Genomic DNA, 26,891 nt, shown 5'->3' with positions numbered 1-26,891 from the left:
GGATATATGAGTCTGAAGCTCAGAATGAGACCTGGGCTGCAGGTACAAATGTGGGAGGCAAGGCCAGAGGTCAGAACTGAGGCAAGTGGATTAGGGAGCTGGCCAATTTTATGTGCCTGCTGGAAATGGGCAGCCTCAGACCTACAAGAGCTGGTCATAGCCAGAAGGTTAGAAGCCTGAAGGTGAATCCCAACCCTAATTTGAGCCCTTAGATGAGATCTCAGGACTAGTTCACTGTTGGCCTAGGGTCCTTCAAGAGCAAAAGAGGCCCCTTGATCACTCAGCCATGCCAGTAATACCCAGGAGAAAGGTGACCAAGATGGAAAATCCTCGTTAAAGAGATGAACAGATCCCTCTGGAGCAGCAAGTAGGTCACTGTAGGTGTCTGTTGGGACCAAAGTTGCCTGGTTCTTGCCCTTTGAGGACAGTCAGGTGTCTGTGAATGACCAGGACCTAATGACCTTCATGTTCTCAGAGAAAGCTCCAGTGGTTATAATGGGCCATGGAATCCACTACCTAGAACCCTGCCTTTTCTAGTGAATTCAAAGGGCAGTAGCCTTTTGAGTGTTTTTGTTCTTGTTTTTATTTTCTTACCAAGTTAACTATTTTTTGTGTAACAAATTATCCCAAAACTTAATGGCTTCACATAATAACATTTATCTTAGTTTTCTGAGGGCCAGAAATTTGGGACAGTCTAGCTGGGTAGTTCTGGCTTAAGGCCTTTCACAAAGTTGTAGTCAAGAGAATGACTAAAGCTGGAGACTCTCCTTCTGGGTGGCTCACTCACATGGCTGGAGTTGGTATTGGCTCTATTAGCAAGCCTGAGTTCCTCCCCCGAGGGCCTCTCCCAGGGTTCCTGGTGTGGCTAGCTTCCCCCCCCCCCCCCCCCAGCAAGTGAACCAAGAGAGTTAGATAGAAGCTGCAGGGTCTTTTATGACCTATTTCAGAACACCACCGCCACATTCTACTGATCACATGGACCTGCTCAGATTACACAGGGGAAGAGAGTACATAGGGTGTGAAAAACAGGGGGCCGTCTCAGAAGCCAGCAATCACCCTCCTTGAAAACAGGGAGAAGGTTCCTATCTTCTTAATCCTTTGTACCTGTCAAAGCACCATTTGCAAGTATAGGAGCTCTGTCACTCCATAGCATCTGGGTCCCCCGTCACCACTGGTCTAATCCACATCTCTTGCAGGGGTCCACCAAATTATGGGGCTGTTTCTTTAGTCATCTCTAGCTCAAGAGAGTACCTTGGGAGACAATAGGCAAGTAAAGGTGCCAACACAAGAATCTCAGTTTGCCGTGGGCATTTGCCATTTTCCCCCTGATTTTTTTTTTTCCAGGTGTCCTGTCAACTCCAAATACATGGTGTGAGGTGTTATCACTGGCTGTCTGTCCTTGAATTGTGTGGAATTGCACTGTTTAGAAGGCTTTATTACATGATATGTCTAGGATTGTAATACACATTCTTCCAAGGAACATTTGATCATTTAAGACCCATGAGTATTCCCTCCTTTTAGCACATTTATTTAATATATATATATACTTCTTGATGTGTGTACTTAATTTCTAGACATTTCTCGCATGAGCAAATTGCCTAAACACACTTGTGAGATGCCAAATGTTATTAAACCAAAAACAAGGGTATAATAAAATAGCAATTTAAGGGTAATTTACTAACAACTGGAGCCCTTAAACATTAACATAGTGTTGTGTAGTGCCACTGTATAATAATAATACCACACTTGATATTTAAACACACTCTTTGTCACTCCAAGAATCATTGGGACAGTTTCCTTATCCTAATGGCCTTTAATTATAGCTCTTCTAAGATTTTTTTTTTTAGTATTCCTATGTCACTGGTTTATAAATTATAAATCATTAACTTTTACCTTCATAAAACAGCCAGCAAGCTCTTACATCTCTGGTCTTTATCCAGAGAAATAATAAAGTATTCAGAGAAAGTAATAGAGGTGAGTTGGCATCACTAAACCTTGCTGTTCTTGGACTTCAATTTTTCCAGATTGTCTGCTGAACAGAACGATGTTGGGGTGGATAATAAAAGACACTGCCTTGCAGAAGTGATCAATTAATTGACAATTTTGAGGATTCCTGGGTCTTCTCCAATAAGGAGAATCTATTGAATGCACATCTCAGTAAAAGCTCTTTTCTCTCCGGAAGATGGTGTGGATGCCACAGAGAAGGCCAGTGGGCGGGCAGCTGGCAGGACTGAGCCATTATATACCAAGTCCCCACATGTAGGACCTGGCTTCTGTTTGCAGGTGGAGATGCTCCCTCTCATCAGTGCCCAGGGGATGCTCTGAGAGACTGATTCTGTACTAACTAGATGGATTCTGTACTAAGTAGACTGATTCTGTACTAACTAGAGAGCAAGGAAGTAGAGCCTGCAATGCTGGCTTATTAATTTGCCAGGAGGAGCCATCATCAGAGGGACCAGATGTACTCAAAGTCCATATAATCAGCACAGCAAGGCCACCACAGGAAGCCAAATCATAATCAGACACCATTTATTAAGTTGCCCTGAAAAATCATCATCACAGAATCTAGAAATACATCAAGCCTGCGTGATCAGTTCATTCTCTCCCTGAAGGTACCTGGGAAGCTAAATCATGGACCAAAGGTTGTTTGGTGAATGGATAATCAGGATGAGGGAGGCTAAGTGAGGCTAAGTGAAGCTAGGCGGCAACAGGTTAGCTTCATGAGTTCATCTCGTGGTGGAAATGACTTTGCCCGAAGGACTGAACTACTCAAAGCCAAATGCCTAAACTTCCTTTATCCTAGAGGGGCACTCGAATGGTGTATTACTTATCTCTGGCCACATAACAAAGCACCCAAAGCATAGCAGCTTAAAACAACGATAAACATGCTATCACACCCAGTCCATGGATCAGGAATACGCACGGTGCTGGCTCAGGGCTCCTGGAGTGCAGTCACCTGGAGGCTGAACCAGTGCTGGGCGTTCTGCTTCCAAGATGGTCCTTTCCCGTGGCTGCCGGCTGGCGCTGGACGGTGGCAGGAGGTCCCAGCTCCTCACCAGCAAGAGCTCCCTCCCTATTGGGCTGCTTGAGTGTCCACACAGCATGGCAGCTGGCCTCCCCCAGAGTGTGTGACCCAAGAGAGCAAGGCCAAAGCTGCAGTGTCTTTGGTGACCTAACTCATGATGTCACATGCTGTCATGCTACTTTCTAGTTGCTGGAAGTGACTCACTAGGTCCCGCCTCCATTCAAAGGGAAGGAAATTAAGTAGGCTCCACCTTTTGGAGAAGAGTGTCAAGGAAATTGTGCACATATTTTAAAACCACGATAGGTATCACCTACATTATCTCTGTAACTCCTTTTTTCCTCTATTTCCATAGCTGACCTACTCTTCTGACCCATCTACTCTATAAATATACTTGTATTATATTTATAAATATAATACACATACACTGATTGTATACGTAATCATATGTTGTATGTGTATAATTATACACTGAGTGGCCAGATTATTATGATCTCTGAACGCATAATAATCTGGCCACTCAGTGTGTGTGTGTGTGTGTGTGTGTGTGTGTGTGTGTGTATGTATTAGAGGACCGGTGCATGAATTCGTGCATGGGTGGGGTCTGGCCAGCCTGGCCAGGGGGAGGGGACATGGGCGGTTGGCCGACCTGCCTGCTGGTTGAACTCCTGGTTGAGGGGACAATTTGCATATTAGCCTTTTATTATATAGGATATACACTGAGTGGCCAAATTATTATGCGTTCAGAGATCATAATAATCTGGCCACTCAGTGTATATTTTATGTATTATGTAATTATATAGAATATAAATATTAATGCATTTAGCATGTTCAAGCTCTTCTAGCATGATAACCCTTATGCATCTTTATGCTACTTTGCATGCTCCCATTCTGCCATCCCACCAGCGAGGGGGCCTGGGACAAGTTCCTTGACCTCTCGGTGCCTCTATGTTCTCATCTGTAAGAGAAGTCTGTAGGACCGACCTCCCAAGGTTCTGGTGAGGATTCAGTGAGTAATTACATGACAGCACTTAGAAGAGTGCGTGGCGCGCGGACAACATTCAGTCCTGTCAGCTGGCAGCCTGGCCGCTGTGGCAGTGGCAGAAACAGTTTGGATCCAGTGGGTGTAGCTGGCCCTCGGAAGGCAGTCCTATGTCCATGTTCCCAGCGGCAGGTAAACAAAGTCATAGTTGTCTTCCTGGCCACGTCACAGCCCCACCCCGTCCCAACGCTGTCCCAGGGACAGAGAAAGAACCAATTCAGGCCTGGATGGGACCGGGCAGCGGCCTCTTGTCCCTTTCCTCTTTGCGGTGCTTGTTGCTCCTCTGGAACCCAGGTTATTACCTGGCAGAGAGGTTCACGGGCATAACATGCTTAGTTTGTACTCCGAATCCTGTTTACGGTTTGTTTTTGTTCCTGATTTTTTTTTTTAGACTGACCTTTTGCGGAAGGGTACAGTATCCAAACAGGGAAGTGACCTAGCAGAAAGCGAGGGAGTTCCTTAAGCCTCGTGCATTTCAATTCAAGGTTGTTCCCAAATTGTATTTTTAAACATATTTCCAGGGCGTACACTAGCCACATCTGATCAGTGTTGGCATCAGACGTGGGTTCATCTTCCTCTCTGGCCCTTTTACTTCTTGCCAGTGTCTGTCGAGCAACTTGGGCTTAATGAAGAGATTTTGTCTTCATCCCAAGCATATTCATGATTTATAACAAGCCAGGTGTTTGCTGAAAACGTATTGATGAGAAAGTTAGAATTGGTGCTTTTTCCATCTCCCGGAGCCACTTTAAAATGGAGGCTATACCTAGTGGGATGCACAAAGGTTGTCTTGTGTCAGGTGGCAGTTAGCTAAATATAGTCAGGGAGCTGGGAGGGACCTGCCGAGGTCATCTCTACCCTCCCACCCGCCTCCCCATCTGAATGTCTCCAGTACTGTGCAAGCCAGTGCAGTAGCCACAGCCACACGTGGCTTCTGAGCCTTCCGGCTGTGGCTAGTCTACGCTGAGTTGTGCTGTTGGTGTAAAATACACCCTGGATTTCAAAGACTTCATACAAAGCAAAGAATGGAAAATGTTTCATCCATAACTTTAGATTAATTACAAGTTGAAATAATAATATTTTGACATATTGGATTAAATAACATTTATCATGAAAATTAATTTCACCTCCTTTTTTAACTTTGAATACTAGAAAATTTAAAATTCTTTATGTGAAATTCCATAGTCCGTATTATATGTCTATCTGCTTCCATGGACCATCTAGTTCTATTCTTCGTGCCCCCAGGACAGACTGTAGAGCCTTTCTTGGAGACTCCTCTGGGTCTTTTGTCATTCTGGCACTTGGTTCTTCTCCACATCCCATCTTAATCTCTCCTGCCTCGATTTGAAGACTTCCACTTCCAAATGCCTGTTCATCTCCTTAGAGATCGCTGCTGGAGAGGAGTCAAGCATCTTTTCATATTGTTCAATTGTAAGCTCAATAACCCCATTTTCTTTCACCTTTTTACTTTGTCCCCCTTTTCCAACTCTGATGAGGTTTTGTGACCTTTGCTAGGTCGTCTTTGGTCAATTATTTTTAAAACTTGGTATCCAGCTCTAGCTGGTTTTGCTCAGTGGATAGAGCACCAGCCTGCGGACTGAAGATCCTGGGTTCAATTCCGGTCAAGGGCACATGCCCGGATTGCAGGCTTGATCCCCAGTAGGGGACGTGCCAGAGGCAGCCAACCAATGATTCTCTCTCATCATTGATGTTTCTTTCTCTCTCTCTCTCTCTCTCTCTCTCTCTCTCTCTCTCTCTCTCCCTCACTATTCCTCTCTGAAATCAATAAAAATATTTTTAAAAAACAAACAAACAAACAACAACTTGGTATCCAAAACCACCCAATATTACTCTACTGTGGGTCTGACTAATATAGAGACAAGTAGAAGGAATTATTTCCACCATCAAGTACTTGAATGGTTATTTTGATACATTACCTCATTTAATCCTACAACACAAGGAGAGCAGATGCTCTTGGTAACACTCTTGACTGATGAGAGAGTTGAGGCTCAGAGACGTTTAGTAATTAATTGACCAAGACTCCACTGCAAATTACGTGGCAGATCTGGGATTCGTGCCCAGGTTTGCCTGACTCCAAAACCCACACTTTTTCATTACATACCTTGCCGATACTTTTCTCCGAATACACCCCTGTGGTCCTGAGAGGCCTTCAGAGTATGTGGCTGATGCATTTGCAACTTATGGTCGATGATGCCTCTGGAGCTTATTCTGTATGTTTCTGCCTTGCTAGAATTGTGAAGCCCTTATGCTCAATTCCAGAAACCCCTTTTCAACCCTGCAGGTACTGCGTGAAAGCCAGTGGGACTGCCTGTCCTTGTAGGGTCATCGAGTTGAGTTTTCCAGGTATCGGGAATGACTTTTCTAGAAGAGAGCTTTCTTTCCTGTGGCCCCAGGCCCTGTGGATAGCCCTCAGTCCCCAGGACAAGCTACTTCTCAAAGGCCAATCAAGGCGAAGTACATTGTTTACCCATGTTTACCTAAAGGCAGCAGGTTTGTTTTGATCAGAAGAGATCCTTTTGAGTGTGTTAGAAACAGATCTTCATATGGATGAACCTTGAAGACATTATGCAAAGTAAAATATTAGGTGTACCGGTTAATAATGGCGGATTTTGTAATCAAAGAAAACACGATAATTTGAAGAGAAACATCAAAAGTGCTTTATTCAAAGTAATGTCCATCGCTAGCTACACATTTCCCCATCTTTCAGGTAATTTGTGGATACCGTCCCAGTAGAACTTTTCTTGTTTTGAGGCAAACCATTCAGAGACCCAATTTTCCACTTCTTTGTACGTTTTGAAGTGCTGCTCAGAAAGTGCATGTGCCATCAATCAGAACAAGTGGTAATCTGAAGGAGCAAGGTCTGGTGAATATGGAGGGTGGGTTAATACTTCCCAGGCAAGATCTTTTAACTGGTTTTGAAGTGTGTGCTGGTGCGTCATCATGAAGCAAAATTACTTTGCCGTGTCTTCTGGCACATTCTGGTCATTTCACGATCAAAGCGTGGTTCAAGTTGATTATTTGTTTTCGGTAGCGATCAGTATTAACGATTTCACCTGGTTTTAGAAGCTCATAATACACCACACCGTCCTGATCCCACCAAATGCAGAGCATTGTCTTCTTTCCGAAGCGATTTGGCCTTGCAGTCGATGTTGATGGTTGACCTGGATCAACCCATGATTTTGTGCATTTGGGATTCTCAAAATAAATTCACTTTTCATTGCAAGTCACAATTCGATGCAAAAATGACTTTCGTGCTGTTGAAGCAATGTTTTACTGATGACTTCTGTTTTCCATTTGTCTTTCATTCAGTTGATGTAGCACCCATTTTCCTTCCTTTAAAATTTTCCCCATTACTTGTAAACAATTGGAAATTGTTTGCTGAGCAATGTTTTATCTTTCTGCAAGTTGTTTTGAGTTTGACACGCATCTTCATCCAATAATGCTTATAATTGTTGGTCTTCAAACTTTTTCGGTTGACCTGGACTTTCTTTGTCTTTCACATCGAAATCATCACTTTTAAAGCGTTTAAACCAGTGTTCACAAGTATCTTGAGATGGAGCATGTTCACCATAAGCTTCCCAAAGTCTACGATAACTTTCAGCAGCACTTGTCTTCAAAATAAAGTAATGAATTAAAACTTCCTGCAAATGTTCTTTTTTGGGGCACGAAATTCGACATTTTTAAGCGTAAAAATATCTATGATGTTAACACCTTCAGCAAATTTGACATACGAAGTTTTGAAGCTTGCTATCAATACAACAAAACAGCATACATATCAAATCGCATATATATCAACATATGTGTAACTCCACCTATTGAAAAAATCCACATTATTAACTGGTACACCAAGTAAACCAGTCATAAAAGGACAAATACTGCGTGAACCCACTTATATGAGGTCCCCAGAGTAGTCAGAGTCACAGAGACAGAAAGAATGGAGGTTGCCAGGGGATAGGGGTACGGAGGGGATGGGGAGTTATTGTTTAATGAGTATGGACTTTCAGTTTGGGAAGATGAAAAAGATCTGGAGATGGATGGTGGTGATGGTTGCTCTACATTGTAATGGACTTAATACCACGGAACTGTACACTTAAAAATGGTTGAGCCCGGCCAGTGTGGCTCAGTGGTTGAGCGTCGACCTATGAACCAGGAGGACATGGTTCGATTCCCAGTCAGGGCATATGCCCAGGCTGTGGGCTCGATCCCCAGTGTGGGGTGTTCAGGAGGCAGCCAATCAATTATTCTCTCTCATCATTGTTGTTTCTTTCTTTTTTTTTATTGATGTATTATATGTGTACATATCTTACCATTACCCCCCCACCCCACACCCATACATGCCCTCACCCCCCAGAGTTTTGTGTCCATTGTTTATGCTTATATGCATGCATACAAGTCCTTCGTTTGATTTCATATCTCCCCCACCTCTCCCTAACTTTCCCCCTGTAATTTGAAAGTCTGTTTGATGCTTTACTGTCTCTGTATCTATCTTTTTGTTCATCACTTTATAATGTTCTTTACTATCCATAAATGAGTGAGATCATGTGGTATTTTTCTTTCATTGACTGGCTTATTTCACTTAGCATAATGTTCTCCAATTCCATCCAGGTTGCTGCAAATGATGATAATTCCTTCTTTTTTATGGCAGCATAGTATTCCATTGTGTAGATGTACCACCATGTAGATGTACCACCATTGTTGTTTCTATCTCTCTATCCTCCCTTCCTCTCTGAAATCAATAAAAATGTATTTTTAAAAATGGTTTAAATGATAAATATGTTACATATATTTTACCGCAATAGAGACAACCAGACAGACCTTGTATACATAGAGAAAGCTAGCTTCCATACGTGATCAGCGGTGGAGCCTGAGGTCATTGCTCCTTTGAGACTTGAGCCCACGGTCGTTTTCTGAGTCAGCTTCTTGTGCTCAAGGTGCAGGCTTACTTCACGAGGATGAGGGGAGTCCCTTTTTTCCCCTTGACATATTTCTCCATCTCGGAAGTCTTACCAACTTGACACAAATGCCTTTACCAGGATGTAAACCACTTTTCCACAGACATCTGGAGGTGGGGGAGGGGTGGGAAGCAGCCTTATCCTCAAGGACTCCAGTATATGGACGCTTGATTTAAACTTGCTTTTTTTTATAGAGATTTTTGTTTTCTGTATCTCCTCCTCCCCCATCTATCAGAAGGTGTCTAAGAAAAAGAAACAACAACAACAACAATAAAAACCGGGGCTGTAATTCTGTTTGGTTGTACCAAAGTAGGTGTAGCCTCTTTGGAGACCTAAATGAAAAGTAGATTAAGGACCAAAAGCATCTAAGAACGTTTGTTCCATGTTTTACTGAAGGCACTGCCCCCTGACAATCTGAGGTCCGTTATCCAATCTGATGCATGGGCTGTTTTGAGAAAATTTAATCAGGGCACCTGGATTGGGACGCTCACCCACAGGCATTCTTTTTGCAGTGTGGTGTTCTGTGTCATTGTGGCCGTGTTTACTTACGTGCCCTGTCTATTTTCCTTTCCAGGAATCATTAACCAATGGCAACAGGAATCCAAGGATAAAGTGATTTCCCTCCTGTTAACTCACCTGCCTTTGCTGAAGCCAGGAAACCTCGACGCAAAAGTAGAGTATATGAAACTGCTGCCCAAGATCCTGGCGCACTCGATCGAACACAACCAGCACATCGAGGAGAGCAGGCAGCTGCTGTCCTATGCGTTGATACATCCGGCCACCTCGTTGGAAGACCGCAGTGCTTTAGCCATGTGGCTGAATCACTTGGAGGACCGCACGTCAACCAGCTTCGGTGGCCAGAACCGAGGCCGCTCGGACTCTGTGGATTATGGGCAGACGCACTACTATCACCAAAGACAGAACTCCGACGACAAGCTCAATGGGTGGCAGAACTCTCGGGATTCTGGGATTTGCATCAACGCCTCCAACTGGCAGGACAAAAGCCTGGGGTGTGAGAACGGCCATGTGCCCCTCTACTCCTCCTCATCCGTCCCCACCACAATCAATACGATCGGAACCAGCACAAGTACAAGTAAGTCTCCTAGAAGCCCTCTAGCGCAGTCTGGTTTGGCGACTTGCTGTGTGTGGCATGCCTGCTGGGAATGTCTGCTCTGAGCACAGGTAACCCGGGAGAGAAGGGCTGATTGGAATTGGCTGTGGGAAGGGATCTTCGGACCCCATCTTTGTTGCTCTTTTGACTCTGGAAGGATGAAATGCTGGGCCGGTAAAAATGACTGATGGTCCAAATTTGGGTTACAAAACAGATTAAAAAAAAATTTTTTTTTGAATACGTGGTGAAAGAAGGAAACTTCCTGTTTCCACAAATAGAAATGCTTTCACCCACGTGTCTTTCACCCCGGGGTCTTTGGATTTGCCAAGATGCTGTTACGTGTGATTTTCCAAACCTCATTCTAACCCCTGGTTAACCGGACAGCCTCATGGGCTTTGTGCATTTTCCCTTTTTCTTTCTTTTTTTTTTTCTTTTTTTTTAAATTTCCCCCCGGAATGTTCCCTCCCTTGCATCTCCTGGTGTTATCCCCAGTTGTTGGGGGCATGTTTCCTCCTGGCCAGGGGGAGCAGGTTTGCTAACTGAGAATGCTGCTCTGTGCTGTGGCCTGGTGTGAATGCTGTGGTCTTCTCTCGCTCAGTCTAACCCCTTAGGAGATGTGGGTCAGGACCTACTTTGCAGGGGCAGAGGGGCAGCAAAGGACAGCCTCCTACGCTTTTGACCATGAAAGCGAAGTGCCCTGCCCACAGCTGGGACGAGGGCCGGCGTCTTCTCAAAATGCCATTGGGGCTTCTACAAAGTAGAAGCTTGGGAGAGTGGGCGGTCATCAGACAGAACTCCTTGATGCTAGTTTGCAGGAGTCTGTGAATGCAGTCTCAGTGCTGAGATGACTTCCCCAGGGCAACGCGTCTGCGGTTAGAGCTTAGATGCCTGTGACCATGCGGGAACCCCCACCTAAAAGATAGGAAAGTATTAAGAATTGGCAGTGACGGCTTCTTGGCCTCTACCTCCACTTGGATCTTTTGGCTAATAGGCCTTTTAAAATGGCTTTCTCACATACGGAGGGGTGCTGAATTATAACTACATCAGTTGAAACAGTACCTTAGTGAGGTAACCAAGGAAATAATTAAGATACTGCATCGATGATGCTACCACATGAGATTTTAAATTCTTCTTTCTACATTTGCATCGAGATACCAATAACTTGCACATTTGGAGAATTAGGTGATTATTGCATCATTAATTTATTATGTCAGAGGTTCTGGTGACAGTCTTTCTCACAGACTAGTAATCCGGGGAACGGTTTTGCTACCCTCTGGTGATGACGAGAGTGGTGCTGGGACTGTTAGAGCAGACAACGCAGGCTGGGGTGACAGAACTTCTTGGCCCAGGTTTCCTGGGTCTGGGACAGAACCTAGAAATCGTTACAAAACTCCTTGATAGTGGGACAGCCATTTGCCCTCTCAAAACTTGGTCTTTTGTGTTGTAAGGGGTTGAGTTGACGTCATTTGTCTTGACCTTAGTCTTGGGCCACCGCATTTCTGCTCCACTGATTTAAACATTCAAGGTTGGGTCTTGCCAAGTTTAGTGCCTTTGAGATGGTATCAAATTGAAGTTAACTTCTATTTTTCACTGTGGCCACCCAGCCTCACCGAGAGGAGGAAGTGCAGAGATGGCTGTCATGGCCTCCCAGAGCTTTAGGTCCCTGTGTAGCACTTGAGCAGAAAAGGACTTGAAGGTTTAACAAGATAACTAGATTACATATCGAAGGAAGAAAAAAAGGGTTGGAGCCCTGTTCCCGAGCACAGAAGATAAGAGCTCAGATCTCTCCTCCATAAAGTTTCATTCAAACACGTAGGCCATGTCGACACTTGTATTTTAGTGATATCTCTTTAACAAAACATTAATGTCATTGCTTTCCCCCCCCCCCCTCTGCATTGTCCACAGAGGTTAAACTGTGTTTGTCAAAATTGCAAACCTTTGGGTCATTCATTCATTCATGCCTCTATCAAATCTATCCTGAGCACTTGGGAGGCAGCTTGACAAAGTGGAAAGAACAAGGACTTTGGTGTCAATGCCCTCCTGGGTTCAAATCTCAGATCTACAATTTCTTCACTACAAGTTGGCCAAGTTGCTTACCCTCTCTGAGCAAGGTCCCTAGCTGTAAAGTAGGATATTTACCTTTGAGGGCTGTAGTGAGGGTAAATGAGATTATGCATGTAAATGCCCAGCCCTGACCAGAGCTGGCAAACAGTAAGCACTCAGTAAGTGTCTACTGAGTGTATAAAAGGGAGAGAGAGGAAAGGCAGCGAGGAGCAGTCCAGCTGGCATGGCTCAGTGGTTGAACATCGACCTATGAGCCAGGAGGTCACGGTTTGATTCCTGATTGGGGCACATGCTGGGTTTTGGGGCACATGGGGTGTGCAGGAGGCAGCCAGTCAATGATTCTCATCATTGATGTTTCTATCTCTCTCCCTTTCCTTCCTCTCTGGAAAAAAAAAGACAGTGAGGAGCAAAGTGCAAACACTGATACCAGAAACTGTGTCCTCATTTGCATCTTCTGAAGGTCACCTGATAAAAGCACCTTTCCTGAGCCCCAGCCGGCCGAGTGGGCCTTGTGGCCATTTCACTGCAGTAGAAAAGGGCTCAGACTTAAGGCTTCGGGGTCCCTTCTGCTGCACTGAAGAGCTGCATTTTTTCCCTCTTTCAAGTCGGAAAAAATATCTGCACAAAACAACCTGATTATAAGAACTGAAATCAGTTAGTGCTTCATATTCTCAAATTACCAGCCACATTAATGATGGTTAATGAAAAGAAACTAACCACCTCCTTACACAGTTTTTTTTTTTATTTTTAACCTTGGTTTACTGCACTAATATTTTATTCTTTTGATCATTATGCTCCAGCAAAATGCCTTATCATTTGTGGCCTCCCCTATCTGTGAATTCTAAATTCAACTACCCTGCAAACACTTGTTTCATCCACAGATGCTTAGTGCTGTGTTTGAGTCCATGGGATATAAGGAAGTTTAAGGGAAGTATTTCCCCCTTCAGGGAGCCTATAATATAAACGGAGAAAGAAGACATATCAATCAGCCTCACAATTAAAAATTAAATGTTCCCTTTTCCCCAGGCTTTTATCCACAGAAATTTTACATAACAATTCATGAGTTATATAAAAATGTAGTTTACAAAAACCTCTAAGAGCTGCCACAAGGCAGTATAGGGCTGTTTCAGCTGAGGGGGGTGTAGTGGGGAGAATCCATACTGTAAGGACTGTGAATGTAGGGAGGAGAGAAATCCTTGTGACCTGGAGGGTCAGGAAAGCCTTGCAGAGGAAATGGGAAGTGCACTGGACTGGGATGGACATCTAGAGAGGAGGGGAGGGGAGGGCACTGAGGGTAGGAATATGGGTTGTGGCAAAGCAGTGGAGGTAATAGTGTGCAGGCAGGTTATAGTATGAGGAGGAAGCAGAGGTTCATGCAGGAAATGGCAGTGAGTAAAGACAATAAGAGTAGACCAAGGGAAGGGGCCTGAGAGCCCTAAAGTGACCAGGCATGACAACATGAGCATGGGGATGACATGAGCAACATTGTAAGGGATACTGGTCTGTGGACAGACCAGATAGCAAGTGATAAGCGCAGAGTCAGTGAGTTTCAAAGCCTCAGTGGTGAGGTAATAAAAGTAGCATTAGCTGTGGAGCAGAGGAATGTTCCTAGGTGGAATGCTTAGAATTCAGTATTGACTTGGACATGCATCACCGATTCACTTATTTGTTTGTTCATTCACTTAGAGAGTGTTCATTGAGCGCCAGTATATGCCTCCCCTGCTCAAGACACTCGGGCTATGTTAGTGGACAAGACAAAGCTGTCCTTCCTCGTGGAGCTTGCAGACTCCTGTATAAAATTATAGTGTGCTAGAGATTAAGCGACATGGAAATAAGAAAAAGTAGGATCAGGAGGATCAGACCTACTTGGTGAGGTGTTATAGTATTAAATAGGGTGGTCAGAGTAGACATCGAGAAGGTGATGTGCGAGCAACGACTTGAAGGCAAGGTGTTTAGGCAAGTGGTGTCTGAGGGAGGAGTAGTCCAGTCAGAGGAGAAGCTAGAGCAAACATCCCAAAACAGAGAGTGCCAGCCTGTTTGGGGGAAAGCAAGAAGGCTGGTGGCTGAAAGGGAGTGAGTGAGATACACAGTGGTCGGGGTTACGGAGGTAATGGGAGGGACAGATCCTACAGGGCATGTAGGTCATTGCCAGGATTTTGGCTTTTTTCTCAATAAACCAGGAAGCTGTTGGAGGATTTTTGGCGGATTCGTGACGTGATCTGACTCACATTTTAAAGGGATCACTTTGGCTGCTGTATTAAGAATAGATTATACTAGGGTAAGGGTAAAAACACAAAGAGCAGTTAAGAGGCTATTGCAGTAATCTGATGACTCAGACCAAGATAGCCGCAGTAGAGTGGGGCAGGGGGAGACAGGGTCAGAGTCTAGATATACTTTGGAAGTACAGCCAACAAGTTTTCCTGACAGAAGAAAAGAGGGGTGTGTGGGAGAGATTCAAGAATGACTCCAGGGTTTTTGCTTATACAACTAGAAAGATGGCCTTGACATTAGTTGAGATAGGGGAGTCCCTATTTACTGAATACATTTCAGGGTAAGATTAGGAGTTCAAAGTCCTGTATGATGAGCTTGCATGTCTGTTAGACAATCAGAGGTACTTAGTAGGCAGTTGGATTTATGAGTGTGTGGTTTGGGAGAGAAGACGGATCCGAGATAGACATTTGGGAGTTTTTAGCACATTGGGTGGTATTTAAAGCTATGAAACTAATTGAGATTACCAACATAGTGATGTACATAGAGAAGAAGACAAAGGACTAACCCTGGGCACTTCACAGGAAGGCTGGAAACAGAGGAGGGAGCGGCAAAAAGACACTAAGGAGAAACCACTGAAGTTGGGAAAACATCAAAAGTGTGTGTGTCTTCCAAGGCAAATGAAGAGAATGTTTCATGGGGGAAAGAGTGATTAACTGAATAAAATTCTACTGATTGGTCAAATAAGATGAGGACCAAGAATTAATGAAGGATGGACAGTAGATGTAAATTGGGAGTGTTACACAGATGACAGGTATTTAAGGGATGAAGAAAGTTGTGATTCCAAAAAGTTAAGAGGGAAGAAAGGGAGCAAAACTAGCTACAAGCTTGATTCAGAATATATATTGACATTGAGAAGGTGTAGGAACAGTGACGTGGAGGAAAATGATGTTTAGAAGGTATTGAAAATAGATGATGGAGCCACAGAGTTTTTGAAGGAAGGGATTAGGATAAGATTAAGAGTAAGGGGCAAAAACTAAGCCCTAATATAACAAGGATCAACCTATTTTTATCCATTTAGATATTAAGTCAAGTGAGATCTATTAGGGCTTTTTCTTCTATGAGATCACGGAAGAATGGGGTGGGGCAGATTGAGAAGTCTATTGAAAAGCATCAGAAGAGAGGAAAGAATGTATTTTCCATACCTTACTACGCTGGAGTCTGATGGCTGAGTGAGAATGTGTAGATTGTTCATCAGACACCTGTGGGACCAGAAAGGACCAAAGTACTGGCCGTCACAAACTATACACAAGTTTTGGTGAACTTGGTTTCAGCCATCACAAGTAATTCAAACACGAGGTGCATAGAACCTGGCTTGGCATCTCTAGGTTTGCTTCCTGTCTGGTCTGCTACTGAGAAAGTAAACCATTCAGGTGAAGGTCGAGCCTCTCCTGGTTTTCTTAAGGGCCCACAGCATTCCCTTTTTGAAGGTCAGTGCTGCCATCCTGGCCACAGACTGCCTTTCTAACCATTTTCCACTCTTCACCAGCAGCCCAGGATCTGGAAAGAAAATTTTTTCTATTCAAATCGTTGCAATACTTGATTTTCTTGTTGGCATTCTTTACATTTGGATTTGAAAATATGCTGACCTTTGCTAGCCCCGAATGAGGCAAAAACTCAGAAACTTTGGATAGCAAAAATTATTCCAAAGTGCTCCATTTGAACTGCTCCCTTCTACAATTTAATGGTACAGTTTGAAACCTTATAATTTCTTTTATTAATCTCAATGGATTTTTCTGATGATAAAAATAATACATTTAGCCGACACCGGTTTGGCTCAGTGGATAGAGCGTCAACCTGCGGACTGAAAGGTCCCGGGTTCGATTCCGGTCAAGGGCATGCACCTTGGTTGCAGGCACATCCCCGGTGGGGGTTGTGTAGGAGGCAGCTGATCGATGTTTCTCTATCATCGATGTTTCTGGTTCTCTGTCCCTCTCTCTTCCTCTCTGTGAAAAAATCAATAAAATATATTAAAAAATAATAATAATAATACATTTAAAAAATCGGTGCCATAGTTCATAAAAAGTAAATTAACTGCGATAGCTTACAACAACATAGTGTTTATTACATTCTGGGTGCTGTTCAAAACCCTTTACATAAACATTAACTCATTTAATGTTTATAATAATCCTCATAACCCCGTGCTATGAGTATTATTGTTAGCCCCATTTGACAGATGAACAAACTGAGGCACAAAGCAGCTAAGTAACTTGGCAGATTCACAAAGTGGATGAACTGGGGTTTGAACCCAGGCAGTCAGGCTCCAGAGTCTGGCTCTGAATTCAAGGTTACTGCTTCTACCTCCTAATCCCCTCCTCAGAGATTGACTGAATTAGTAGCTAGTAGACCCTTGTTTTTCTCTGACCCTGAGTTTGCCCCACATAGACCAGCCACCCCATTGCATCGGTGTTCTCCACAGCACACAGACCAAGACTTGCACAACTGCTGTGACTCCCTGAAAAAGAGCAGCCGTTCCTGTGCTCGCTTCGCACTGACCCGTGTACCTCAATGTCAGGCCTTCTCGTTCTGTGTCTCAGCTTTTGGTTGACTTGTTTGCCTCCCCTTCCTGATTACAAACTCCTTGGGGACAGGGGTTGTGTCTTTTTAAAATATATATTTTTATTGATTTCAGAGAAGAAGGGAGAGGGAGGAGAGAGAGAGAGAGAAACATCAATGATAAGAATCATTGATCGGCTGCCTCCTGCACGCCCCCTACTGGGGATGGAGCCTGCAACCCCAGGCATGTGCCCTGATCAGAAATCAAACCATGACCTCCTGATCCATAGATCGATGCTCAACCACCGAGCCACACCGGCTGGGCAGGGGTTGTGTCTTTATCCTTCTTGCCCAGCGCCTACAACACAGAAAGTTTGGAGATGGCAAATTCTTGGCATGCATTCAGCTGCCACTCTTCCGTGGCCAACCGTCTCTGTTAGATAATATCTGTCTCTTGCAAAGCCCAGATGTGGCCTCCAAATCCTCCTCAATATGCCCCTCGAGGCAGCCAGTGTAATTCAATAAGAGATGGCGTGTGAGCTAAGCCTGTCTGCCCACCCGGCCATAAATGTTTGCTGAAAGGCAGGGACTTAATAAATTCCGGGCTCACTAGGCAGATGTGCGTGAAGTTAATGAATTTCCTAAAAAAAAAAATGAGAAAAATATCTTTGGGAATTCACAAAATATTTGGTCATTTAGCCTTCTGTCATAATCCTCATAGAGACATTTATTGTTCCTCTTGCTTTTTGTGTGACTTATTTTACCAATTTGGTCTCAATACTAACAGATACGTGCTGTGATCTTGATTGTGGAGGTAGGTATATGAATGTGTATATGTGATAAAACACCCGTAGAGTAATACATGAATTCAAACAAACAAACAAACAAACAAAACGTGTACAAAACTGCCGAGATCTGAGTAAGGTCTAGCATCTTGTTTAATCCTATTGTGTTAAGGTCAGTTTCCTGATGTTGATAACACACTATAGTCATGCAAAATGTCACCTTGGAGGAAGCAGGGGGATGGGTACATGAGAACCTCTCTGTGTAGTATTTTTGTAATTCATTATAAACCTATAATTATTTCACACTTAAAAGGTAAAAAAACAAACAGACAAAAGAAAAACAGGGGCATCCAGAGCCTGGATGTTTCTCGAGCTTTGGTTCTTGTTTCTTGGCCTTTCTGGGAGGTGGAGGTTTCTGTCCATTTATGGAAAGGATGGCGGCTCAGCCCCATGGGGCCCACACCTGAAACAGCACTACTTCAGCAGGCGAGGTGGGGCGTGGGGGCCACGTGGACCTCAGGGGAAGCTGATTTGCAACTGGAGAAACCCTCCATGTCCATGGATCAGCCCTCAGGCCGCCAGGGCCAGCTCTTTCAGAGATACCTGTTCGGCTCAAGAAGTCCTTCCCTTTTCCTCTGCCGTCACATTGTCTTTCAAGGCCACCAGCCACTGAGACTCATTGTAGTCAGACTGCAAAGAGCCATCAGAACACGTAGTCAAGGGAAGGAGAGAGACCGCACAGCTCTAGGCCTGAGAAGGAAAGACGTCTTTGTGAGTGGCCCCTTGGAAACTGAAAAGGGGCCTCATTCTGTCTTGCAGGCTGCAGGTCATCCCCATCCCAAGCTTTTGGAGCCCCTGGCATCATTTGGAGTTCCAATCTTCATGGAATTATTTTGTCTTTTACCAGCAGACTTACTCGGTGGAAAATTTCTTCCTCCCCCAAATCTAGCCAACCTGGCATGCAACTGAAAAATTCCATTATTGCCTTAACCCCTCATTTGCTCTTCAAAGAGGTAACTCTAGTTGCTTTGCTTCCTTTGAAAAGCATTTATAACAGCTGGCATGAGGATATTTTTAGTTCAGCTTCCTTCCCCTTTGGGGGAAACTTTTTTTAAGTATGCCACTGGCCTTCCTGACACTACATTGTGAAGATACCTCAGTGGTGTCTTGGAGGACCCAATACTGTCCCTGCCTAATCCTTCTGCCGTTTCCAGAGTCCCACGGTTTTGCAGGACTGTGCTTTCCCTCACCACGCCTAGTGTTTGTTTTCTGGGGCGTGGGGAGGAACAGTTAGAAAAACACTGTAGTAAGCAAGAAGTCCGCTAGTTGATTGTGAGTCGGAGATCCCAGTGCTTGGGAAAAGTCAAAGGCCTGCTTGGGCTACATGCATTTGGGGTCATGAGGCTGTGCCATCCGCGCCCCATCCAGGAGGATTTTTTTAGACTCATGACAGTGAGGGCTATTAAATACTAGATGAGCTACAGAGGAAGGCAGTAGTGTTTCCAATTCTCCACTGTACTTCAAAAATTGAATAGATTCTGGCTGGAATAAATGGCTTAAATTGGACTAGCCTGGAAGAGGAGAGGAACAAGGCGGAGATGGACAGGGAGGCTTCTTTAAGACTATGAGCCCTGTAATCTTATGATTTCTATTATTTCACAAGATTTAGTGCCTGCTCCACAAACAACTCGACAAGGAATAATCTAATCACAAGTAATTGCATTTACTTATTTTTTACTTGTCTCACTTTTAAGGTTTTCAGGGACAAACTCAGGTTACAGTGAGAAAAGTTGTATTATGAATGTAACATATATGTGTGTGTGTGTGTGTGTGTGTGTGTGTGTGTGTGTGTAAAGATATTTTTGGTATCTTTAATAGCAAGCAAATTAAACCCTAAATTTCATGGTTTCAGATAAGGGTAAATCTTAGTGGCAGTGATTATTGCCAATTGAGGATATACTTTCTCTTAAACACTGTAAATATCATTCCTGCCATTCCCTTACCCCTGCCCTAGTCCTCAACATTCTATTAGGTAAAATACAGCATTAGGAAATCTCAAATATAAGTCAAGTAAGAGAAGCGTATGGAGATAGGGAAGCGAGGTAGGCAGGGGCTTCCAAAATCTTGAGAATGCTAGGAAGGATTTTTGTGGAAAGCTAAAATTCCCAACATAGTCTGGGGTACTCGTTCTTCACCAAAATTTGGATCATTTCCACAGACAATTCCATGACTGGAATTAGAGAGCAGAGCCGTGAGAGCATAGCGCTCGCATTCAAGATTCGTTTCACAGCCGACCTGGCTGAGCTGCATCGTTTCGGAAGAGCCCAACAAAACCCGTATGGCTCTCAATGTTTCTATCAGATTACTTTACACTTCCGTTCTCTCCTTTGCACAGTTAGACACTGCAATGCAAAGGGAATTCTAAGGCTAACTGTGGCATTTTAGATGTTTTAGTTTGAGGTGTAAATGATGAGGCAGCCTTGGTCAAGAACAAGAACATGACTTTGGAGTCAGATGACTTGGTTTTAGATTCCAGCTCCAACAATAGCTAGGTGTGTGACAATGGACACATTACTTGGCCTCTAAACTTCCTTCCCTCATATATAAAATTAAAATTGATTGCAGTAGAAACCTCTTAATTAACTTGATCAGGATGGTTAGTTGATGTGGTTATTGCAAGAGCCATTTAAAGCAGGATGTTGTTTTAAAAGGAAAAGACCTTATGTGATTTTAACTTAAAAGATAAATACATACATTAATGTGTGGTCTTTTGTGGAGACTTATGAACCGTGCTTTGGGCTGGCAAGTCTTGGTCTTTACTGCTTTAATTACATCCTTGATGCATTATTGTCTGTGATTTCTTTAAAATGGAGCAGGGAGGACATTTGCAAAAATAGAGTATAGAATCTTTCTAAATTTTTTTTCTTTTAAAAATGTAGCTTATAGTTCTCTCACACTGAATTCAACAGTAGATTTGTAAGTAAAACAATGACTATTTCTAAAACATGGAACAAAGGTTTTGTGTAATTAACTTTTTTATAATTCCTATGTCATCACTGCTGTTATACTTTTTAATTTATCATATTTACCATAATAAGTGCACTGGCATAAACAGGTTTGGGAACAAATTCAACTAACTCTTGGTATACCCACAAATCAGCCGGTGGGAGCAGAAACACAAGTAAATTACAGTCCTTAAGGAGTCAATGAGCCATGGGCATCAGTAAGTAGTCTAAAGGGACTGGAGAATGCTGGGTTGGTCCAGCAAGTTGTTTAAATGAAGATGAGTAAAGAGAGCTAGTTCTAAGGGTTATTGTGAGGATTAATGAGAAATGTGTGTAAAGCACTTGCCAGCAGGGAGATGCTCAACAAGTGATAGCCCTCATTATTATTTCTCGCTGGTTGTTAATGCTGATGCAGTAAGGGGTGCTTCTTCCACTGGCCAGGCTCTGCAGTAAACTAGGGTGCAATGGGTTCCCTCTTCCAATATGCTAACCTGAAGTCAAGATACTTTTACTCTGCTCTATGGAGAGGTGAAGAGCCAGCCTTCACAAATACCAGTGTCCCTTTAAGGACTGTTCCAGTGATGCATCTTACTAAATACCTTAAAATGGACCAGAAATTTTAAAAAAAAAAGAGAGAGAGAGAGAGACTCAAGAAGAAGGTAAAAATTTGTTAATGTTGCTTCTATGGGATCCATTGCTAACACGAACAATTTTTTTTAAAAATTATTACTAAGTGTAAGGATATTATTTTAATTTATAAAAAAAGATGATCCTTAAGTAACAGAATAGGATTGACTGCAGATAAATGACACATAGATACAGGCCAGGGAAATGTGGCCAGGGCGAGGGTGCCACCAGTTAGTGCCAAGGCGAACAGAGCAGTGGGTCAGGAAAGTCGCTGCACCGAACTCAGCGTGTGATCTCCCCCTCCCAAGGACTGCTACTTCCTTATGAAGGCATGATGTTGGCTGGCCCTAGAGACCCTCTCTGGCCTTGCACGCTATGCTTCCAAGGTAGAAAAATCTCCATCTCCTTGTGCACTGGTGGTGAGTATTCTGTGCTGTTATACTGGGCTGAGTGGATGGAGGAGAATGAAATGTCAAGCAATGTGCTGGGCTACTTTAAGAATTGCCACTTGCCAAGGCCCGGAGGAGATCCTCCTGCTATTCTCCGAATTAACCACAAACTCAGTAAGAACATTATATGGTTTTGGTCCCCCACATTTTTAAAAGAATGCGAATACCAGTAACCAATACCTGGAATGTGGATCTGGGAAGTCTGGCAGTCAGGGTTTGGGGGAATCACTTTTCCCTCTATCTTTTGAAGTGAGTGCCTTGTTAATGCCATATATTACCTATTAAAAATAAAAGGGAGAAAGAAGATATTCTTTAAAAAAAGACAGGGTAATGTAGCCTGGAGTAGTATTAATAGGAAGCGTACTCCCATGAGATCCTTGGTCATGTAGAGAGAATAGAAAACTGGCAAAGATTCCAGGTAAAGATCTTGGTGACGATGAAATTCCAGGGCATGTGGAATCCAAATGTGGATTTTCTGTCCTTTCTGAGCCTAAAGAGAGAAAATTGTTTAAAAAAAAAAAAGGAATTACCAGGTTCAGTTGCCTGGTGCCTAGATTGCAGACCCCTTGAAAACCACTCTTGTGATGGGAGTCTGTTGGAAGAGGACTGTTTGAAGGTTCTGTTTTAAGAGATTTGATAGACATTCGGCAGGTTACTGGTCTTGTTCCCATACCACCATGTCAGACATTTCCACAGTGGGAGCAGGGACATGCAGCTTTGGGGCTCTGTCCCAAAAACTTCTACCCATCTTGGATTAAAAACACACACAATTTTTGCTATATCCAAGTTAAAAATCAAGTTATCTCTTAGTCCCAGCTTCCCAAGAGGCAGTCCCTGAGTAGCATCAATGGATAGCTAATGCACCCAGCCTTCTTGGGGAACAAGGGATGATGGTGACAGGTGTTAAGAAACTGAGCACACTCTCCTGATCTATCATAGTCTCAAGGTGTGAAGCTTCTGGAAGAAGACACATGCTATATACAAGTCTCCTTAGAAGAGGACACATACTGTATACAAGTCTCCTTTAAACAGTGCTGTATTCTGAAGACATTGCCAGAAATAACCTTATTTTGAAATGACCTTTTTTTGAATCAGATAATTTTTCCATGACTTGGGGTATAAACTGTCTTGGTTTTTAAATAATCTTCATTGACAGGAACTCTTAAAATCAGGTAAAGGGCCTCAGCTCCTGAGATTCTCTATCAAAGTTCATCTATAAAGTATTTTAAACTAACAAATGTTGAAAGGATTTCATCAGGTACTTTTATTTTGTGATAGGTATCATAGTTCTCTGATGAGTACATTGGCATTCTTTAGGTGACTTTCTTGGTTTTGGTTTGCTGTTTTTAACAAGTCCCGTTTATATGTCTTTGGATGGACCCGGTGGGTAGTGCCACTCATTCCCACCTCAGGCTGAGTTTGTAAACGCAGAGTGAAGTCTACCGGAATACTTTCAGGGGCCGGAGAGAGAGCTTGTTAAGGAGAGATTGACGTAAGGGCTTGGCTAGAATGATGCCTGGGTCTGCATCCACTGGATGCGGTGGGAGAATGCTCAAGACTGCAGCACACTTGTAAAATTGGAAGAATTTTGAAGTAGTCATTTGGCCCCAAAGAGATAGGTTGTGAGAAAGGGAATTCTTTATATATGCTCATCATTATCTGAGGCATTATTCTAATTATTCTGTGCCTGTGATATTGTTATTAACTCTACTAGGTTTAGCAGGGTAATTTTAATATCCCAACTTAACATTTGTTATTCTAAAAGTCAGAGCTTACGACAAGTACAATAATGGCATCTTTGGGTAAAAATGACTACATTTGTGTGTTTGTTTACTTCTGACAGTGTAGCTCCAAATTCATCTGGAATCTCAAAGCATTGTGGGCTTCGCTTCAAAGTAGGAGAGTTTTTGACTCCCAAGAGGGTCTCTGCTTTGGTTATGAGGCCGACAATGTGGTTGAGACCAGCCAAGTCCCTAAATCTGGACCTGAGCTGCAGATCCTAAATTCAAGGCCAGCTTGTTGCATAGCTCCCTGCTGTTCAGGAATGAGTATTGTCAGTGCTCAGAGAAGGTAGATGGCTTGCAAGCAAACGATGTGTTGCTTGAGGCTTTCTTTTCAAGCCTGTGAGAGCTGTGAAAAAGAATTTAAAGCTTCGTATGGTCCCAGTTCTTTTCCTAATTTTCTGTTGGTGATCTCTCTCTGGCTAGACAGCTGCCTAATTTGTATTTGCTTCTAGAGTTGTTCTCTTGCTTCTCTTCCCCAGCCACTCCATCTGCGTGCAGTCCAGAGAGCAGGCTAATTACGGGGTGCTGGAGAAGCAGTTGCTCAGAGAAAAGCTCTCTAAGGGCTCTGCTGGGATAGCTCAACGCCGGGGTCACACTCCTGACCATCTCCTCACTCATGTCTACGCGCCTGCATGTGAGCTGCCTTCCATCCTTTTGCAGTTGCATGAACAAACTTTGTAGAAATGTCAATACAAGAAATAAGCGCTTTTTCTTAAAGGACAGAGCCAGTGAAGGATTTCATGTTTACTTCTTGGGTCTTCACACTGAAAATAGCCACAGCGTGGCCAGGAAAAAAAGATAAGTTCCTATCCTTGACTAAGGCCTTTCATTTTTGGCTGCCCCTCTGATGGCGTAGGAGTAAGAAGCTTTATATACACTCAGGGGTCAAACTCTCAACCTGATGGGATTCAAGCAGAAAAGTTTGCTGAAATTCCTTGACCCAGGAGATTGCTTTGGCTGGAACTTCCTCATATTGGGTGAATGGTTTACTTCCAGAGAAGTTGACCTTGTGAGACCACCGTGCCACCCTCAGTGGTATGGACTGGGAGAAAGGAAGCATTTGCTAGGGTGATTCACTTAAGAATCCAGGCTTTGAGGAAGAAGCGGGCAGAGAAACATCTTTCTGCTCTGCTTCTCACTCTTTTCAATCAGTTAGCTTAGACTCAGCCCCTGGGAACCCTCCAGACTGGCAAAGATCTGAATAGAGCTTTGGCTGAGCTGTTGGAATGCTAGAGGAAACCTGCTTGACACCTAGATTTATCTTCAACTTAAAGACTCTATAGAATCCCAATGCCAAGTCTATCCAAAAATTAGTGAAATTTCTACCTCAAACAAGTCCATGGCAGTCCTGAGGATTCCAGTGGGAGTCCTGTCTCTAAGCCCACCACAGAGTGGAGTTGGGGTCTTTGGTGCTAGAGATGTTTACTTTCCCTCAAGTCCTGTAGTTCAAAGATATGTCTGATTTTCCAAAATTGCCCCAACTTGGATCCACCTCCTAAAGTTTCTCTTCCAGGTACTCCTTTTAATTATGTAAATAACTCTTCTCTATCAATCCTCTAATTTCCTTAACTTTTCTCCCCTACTTTCAGTCTTTTTGTTCTACTTTCTAGGTGATTTCTATAAAGTTATCTTCCAAACTTACTATATAATTTTTAAGTTCTTGCTATGATATTTTCAAATTGCAAGAGTTCTTTATTATTCTTTGAATGATATTTTTTTTGTCTTGCATTCTGTTCTTGTTTCACGGGTAAAAACTTTTTCTAATATCTCTGAAGACATTACAATAGATTTCTGAAGTCTTTTTCTGCTCCCGTATTTGGAGTTTGTTTTGGACCCTGTCTCTCAAACAAGAGTTCTTTCATTGAAGAGGAAGGCACTAGAACCTGGTGTGTGTGAATTTCATCACAGAGAGATTAGATAGGGACCTGGCCTGGCTGTTTGTTGGGGACTCACACATATCACTAGCTATGATTCTCTTTTTCATAGAGTGCCCATTTCCCCAAGAGCAGTGGTCGGCAAACTGCAGCTCGCGAGCCACATGCTGCTCTTTGGTCCCTTGAGTGTGGCTCTTCCACAAAATACCATGGCCTGGGCGAGTCTATTTTTAAGAAGTGGCGTTAGAAGAAGTTTAAGTTTAAGTTTAAAAAATTTGGCTCTCAAAAGAAATTTTAATCGTTGTACTGTTGATATTTGGCTCTGTTGACTAATGAGTTTGCCAACCACTGCCCTGGAGGAATCCTTGTTTCCTCCTGAAAGATAGAGGCCTGATTTCCTGGTTCTAGGGACTGTTAGAAGAAAGATGCTAAGAGGAGACTCACCTGGTTTTTGTGGGGTGGGAAAGAGAACCTAAGGGTCTCTCTGTACCTTCAACATACTTTCTCCGAAGCCTCCTATTTTCGGCCCCTGTCTGCACCTCTGCCTTCAGAGGTACCTACCTGCTCTCTGAGTCCTGAACTTCTTGGGAGTGCTGCCGGGTGAACTTCATGATTTCCCTTGCTATGGGCATACATGCTACCTTGCTTTGGTCTACTTAGTTATCCCATGTCCTTCTGTTTTCCAGTTTCCAAAATTATGTTGACTTCAGTGGTCTGCTGATACCCATTGTCATCTCCAGTCATCTCTCTCCTGCATCCTTTTCCTTGTGGGTTTATGTCTTTGCTGTCATTTTAGTGAATTTGCTGAATGAACAGAGTAACAGCTGCATAAATTGAAAGTCTAGTTTAATTTACTTGTTTATTATCTAACTCTCCACTTGAATATAAATTCCAAGAGATCAAGGATGTGATTTTGTTCACTGCAGTCTTCCCGTTGCCCCAAATACTGCCTAGCATATTGTTAGATGTTGAATACATACTTGTTGAATGAATAAACGAATGAATGACATGTAATGTAGATCTCCTTATACAATGTCTATAGCCTGATAATAACTACCTTAATTATTTTAATCACTGAGGATTAGGTAATGAAACCAAACTTTAAACTACTGATAGCCATTGATTTTAAGTGGGGAAAAATCTGTCTCTTGAACTTAATGGAATTGCTTCTCAGCCTTTTGGCTAAGATCAAGTGTAAACTTAATGGAAAGTATTTAAAGTATCTTTACCTCCTCTACAACTCCCACTTCAACATGGAACTTTTCCCGATAGTTACACTGTTGTACAGATCTATAGGCCTCAACATTTAGATCCTGCAATGCATTACTCTGGTGTTAAATGAGGGATTATATGTTTTATATCACAGACCTATACTTCTTCCCCTCTCTACCAAT

General features: G+C 43.2%; 1 protein-coding gene across 3 annotated transcripts in view; it reads left to right on the top strand.

Annotated features, from left to right (window-relative positions):
- Window positions 1–26,891, top strand: part of SAMD4A (sterile alpha motif domain containing 4A) — a 215,732-nt gene that overhangs the window by 124,113 nt on the left and 64,728 nt on the right. For all 3 annotated transcript variants that reach the window (XM_008139029.3, XM_008139030.3, XM_028141723.2), the window contains one exon: window positions 9,609–10,127. In XM_008139029.3, the coding sequence (XP_008137251.1) occupies window positions 9,609–10,127 (519 nt within the window). The remainder of the gene's footprint in view (window positions 1–9,608; window positions 10,128–26,891) is intronic.

Source organism: Eptesicus fuscus, chromosome 5 (genome assembly GCF_027574615.1).
Source record: "Eptesicus fuscus isolate TK198812 chromosome 5, DD_ASM_mEF_20220401, whole genome shotgun sequence".
In the NCBI taxonomy this organism is placed as follows: Eukaryota; Metazoa; Chordata; class Mammalia; order Chiroptera; family Vespertilionidae; genus Eptesicus; species Eptesicus fuscus.
The sequence above is the reverse complement of the archived record's forward strand: the minus strand, read 5'-3'. Positions and strand labels throughout refer to the sequence as shown.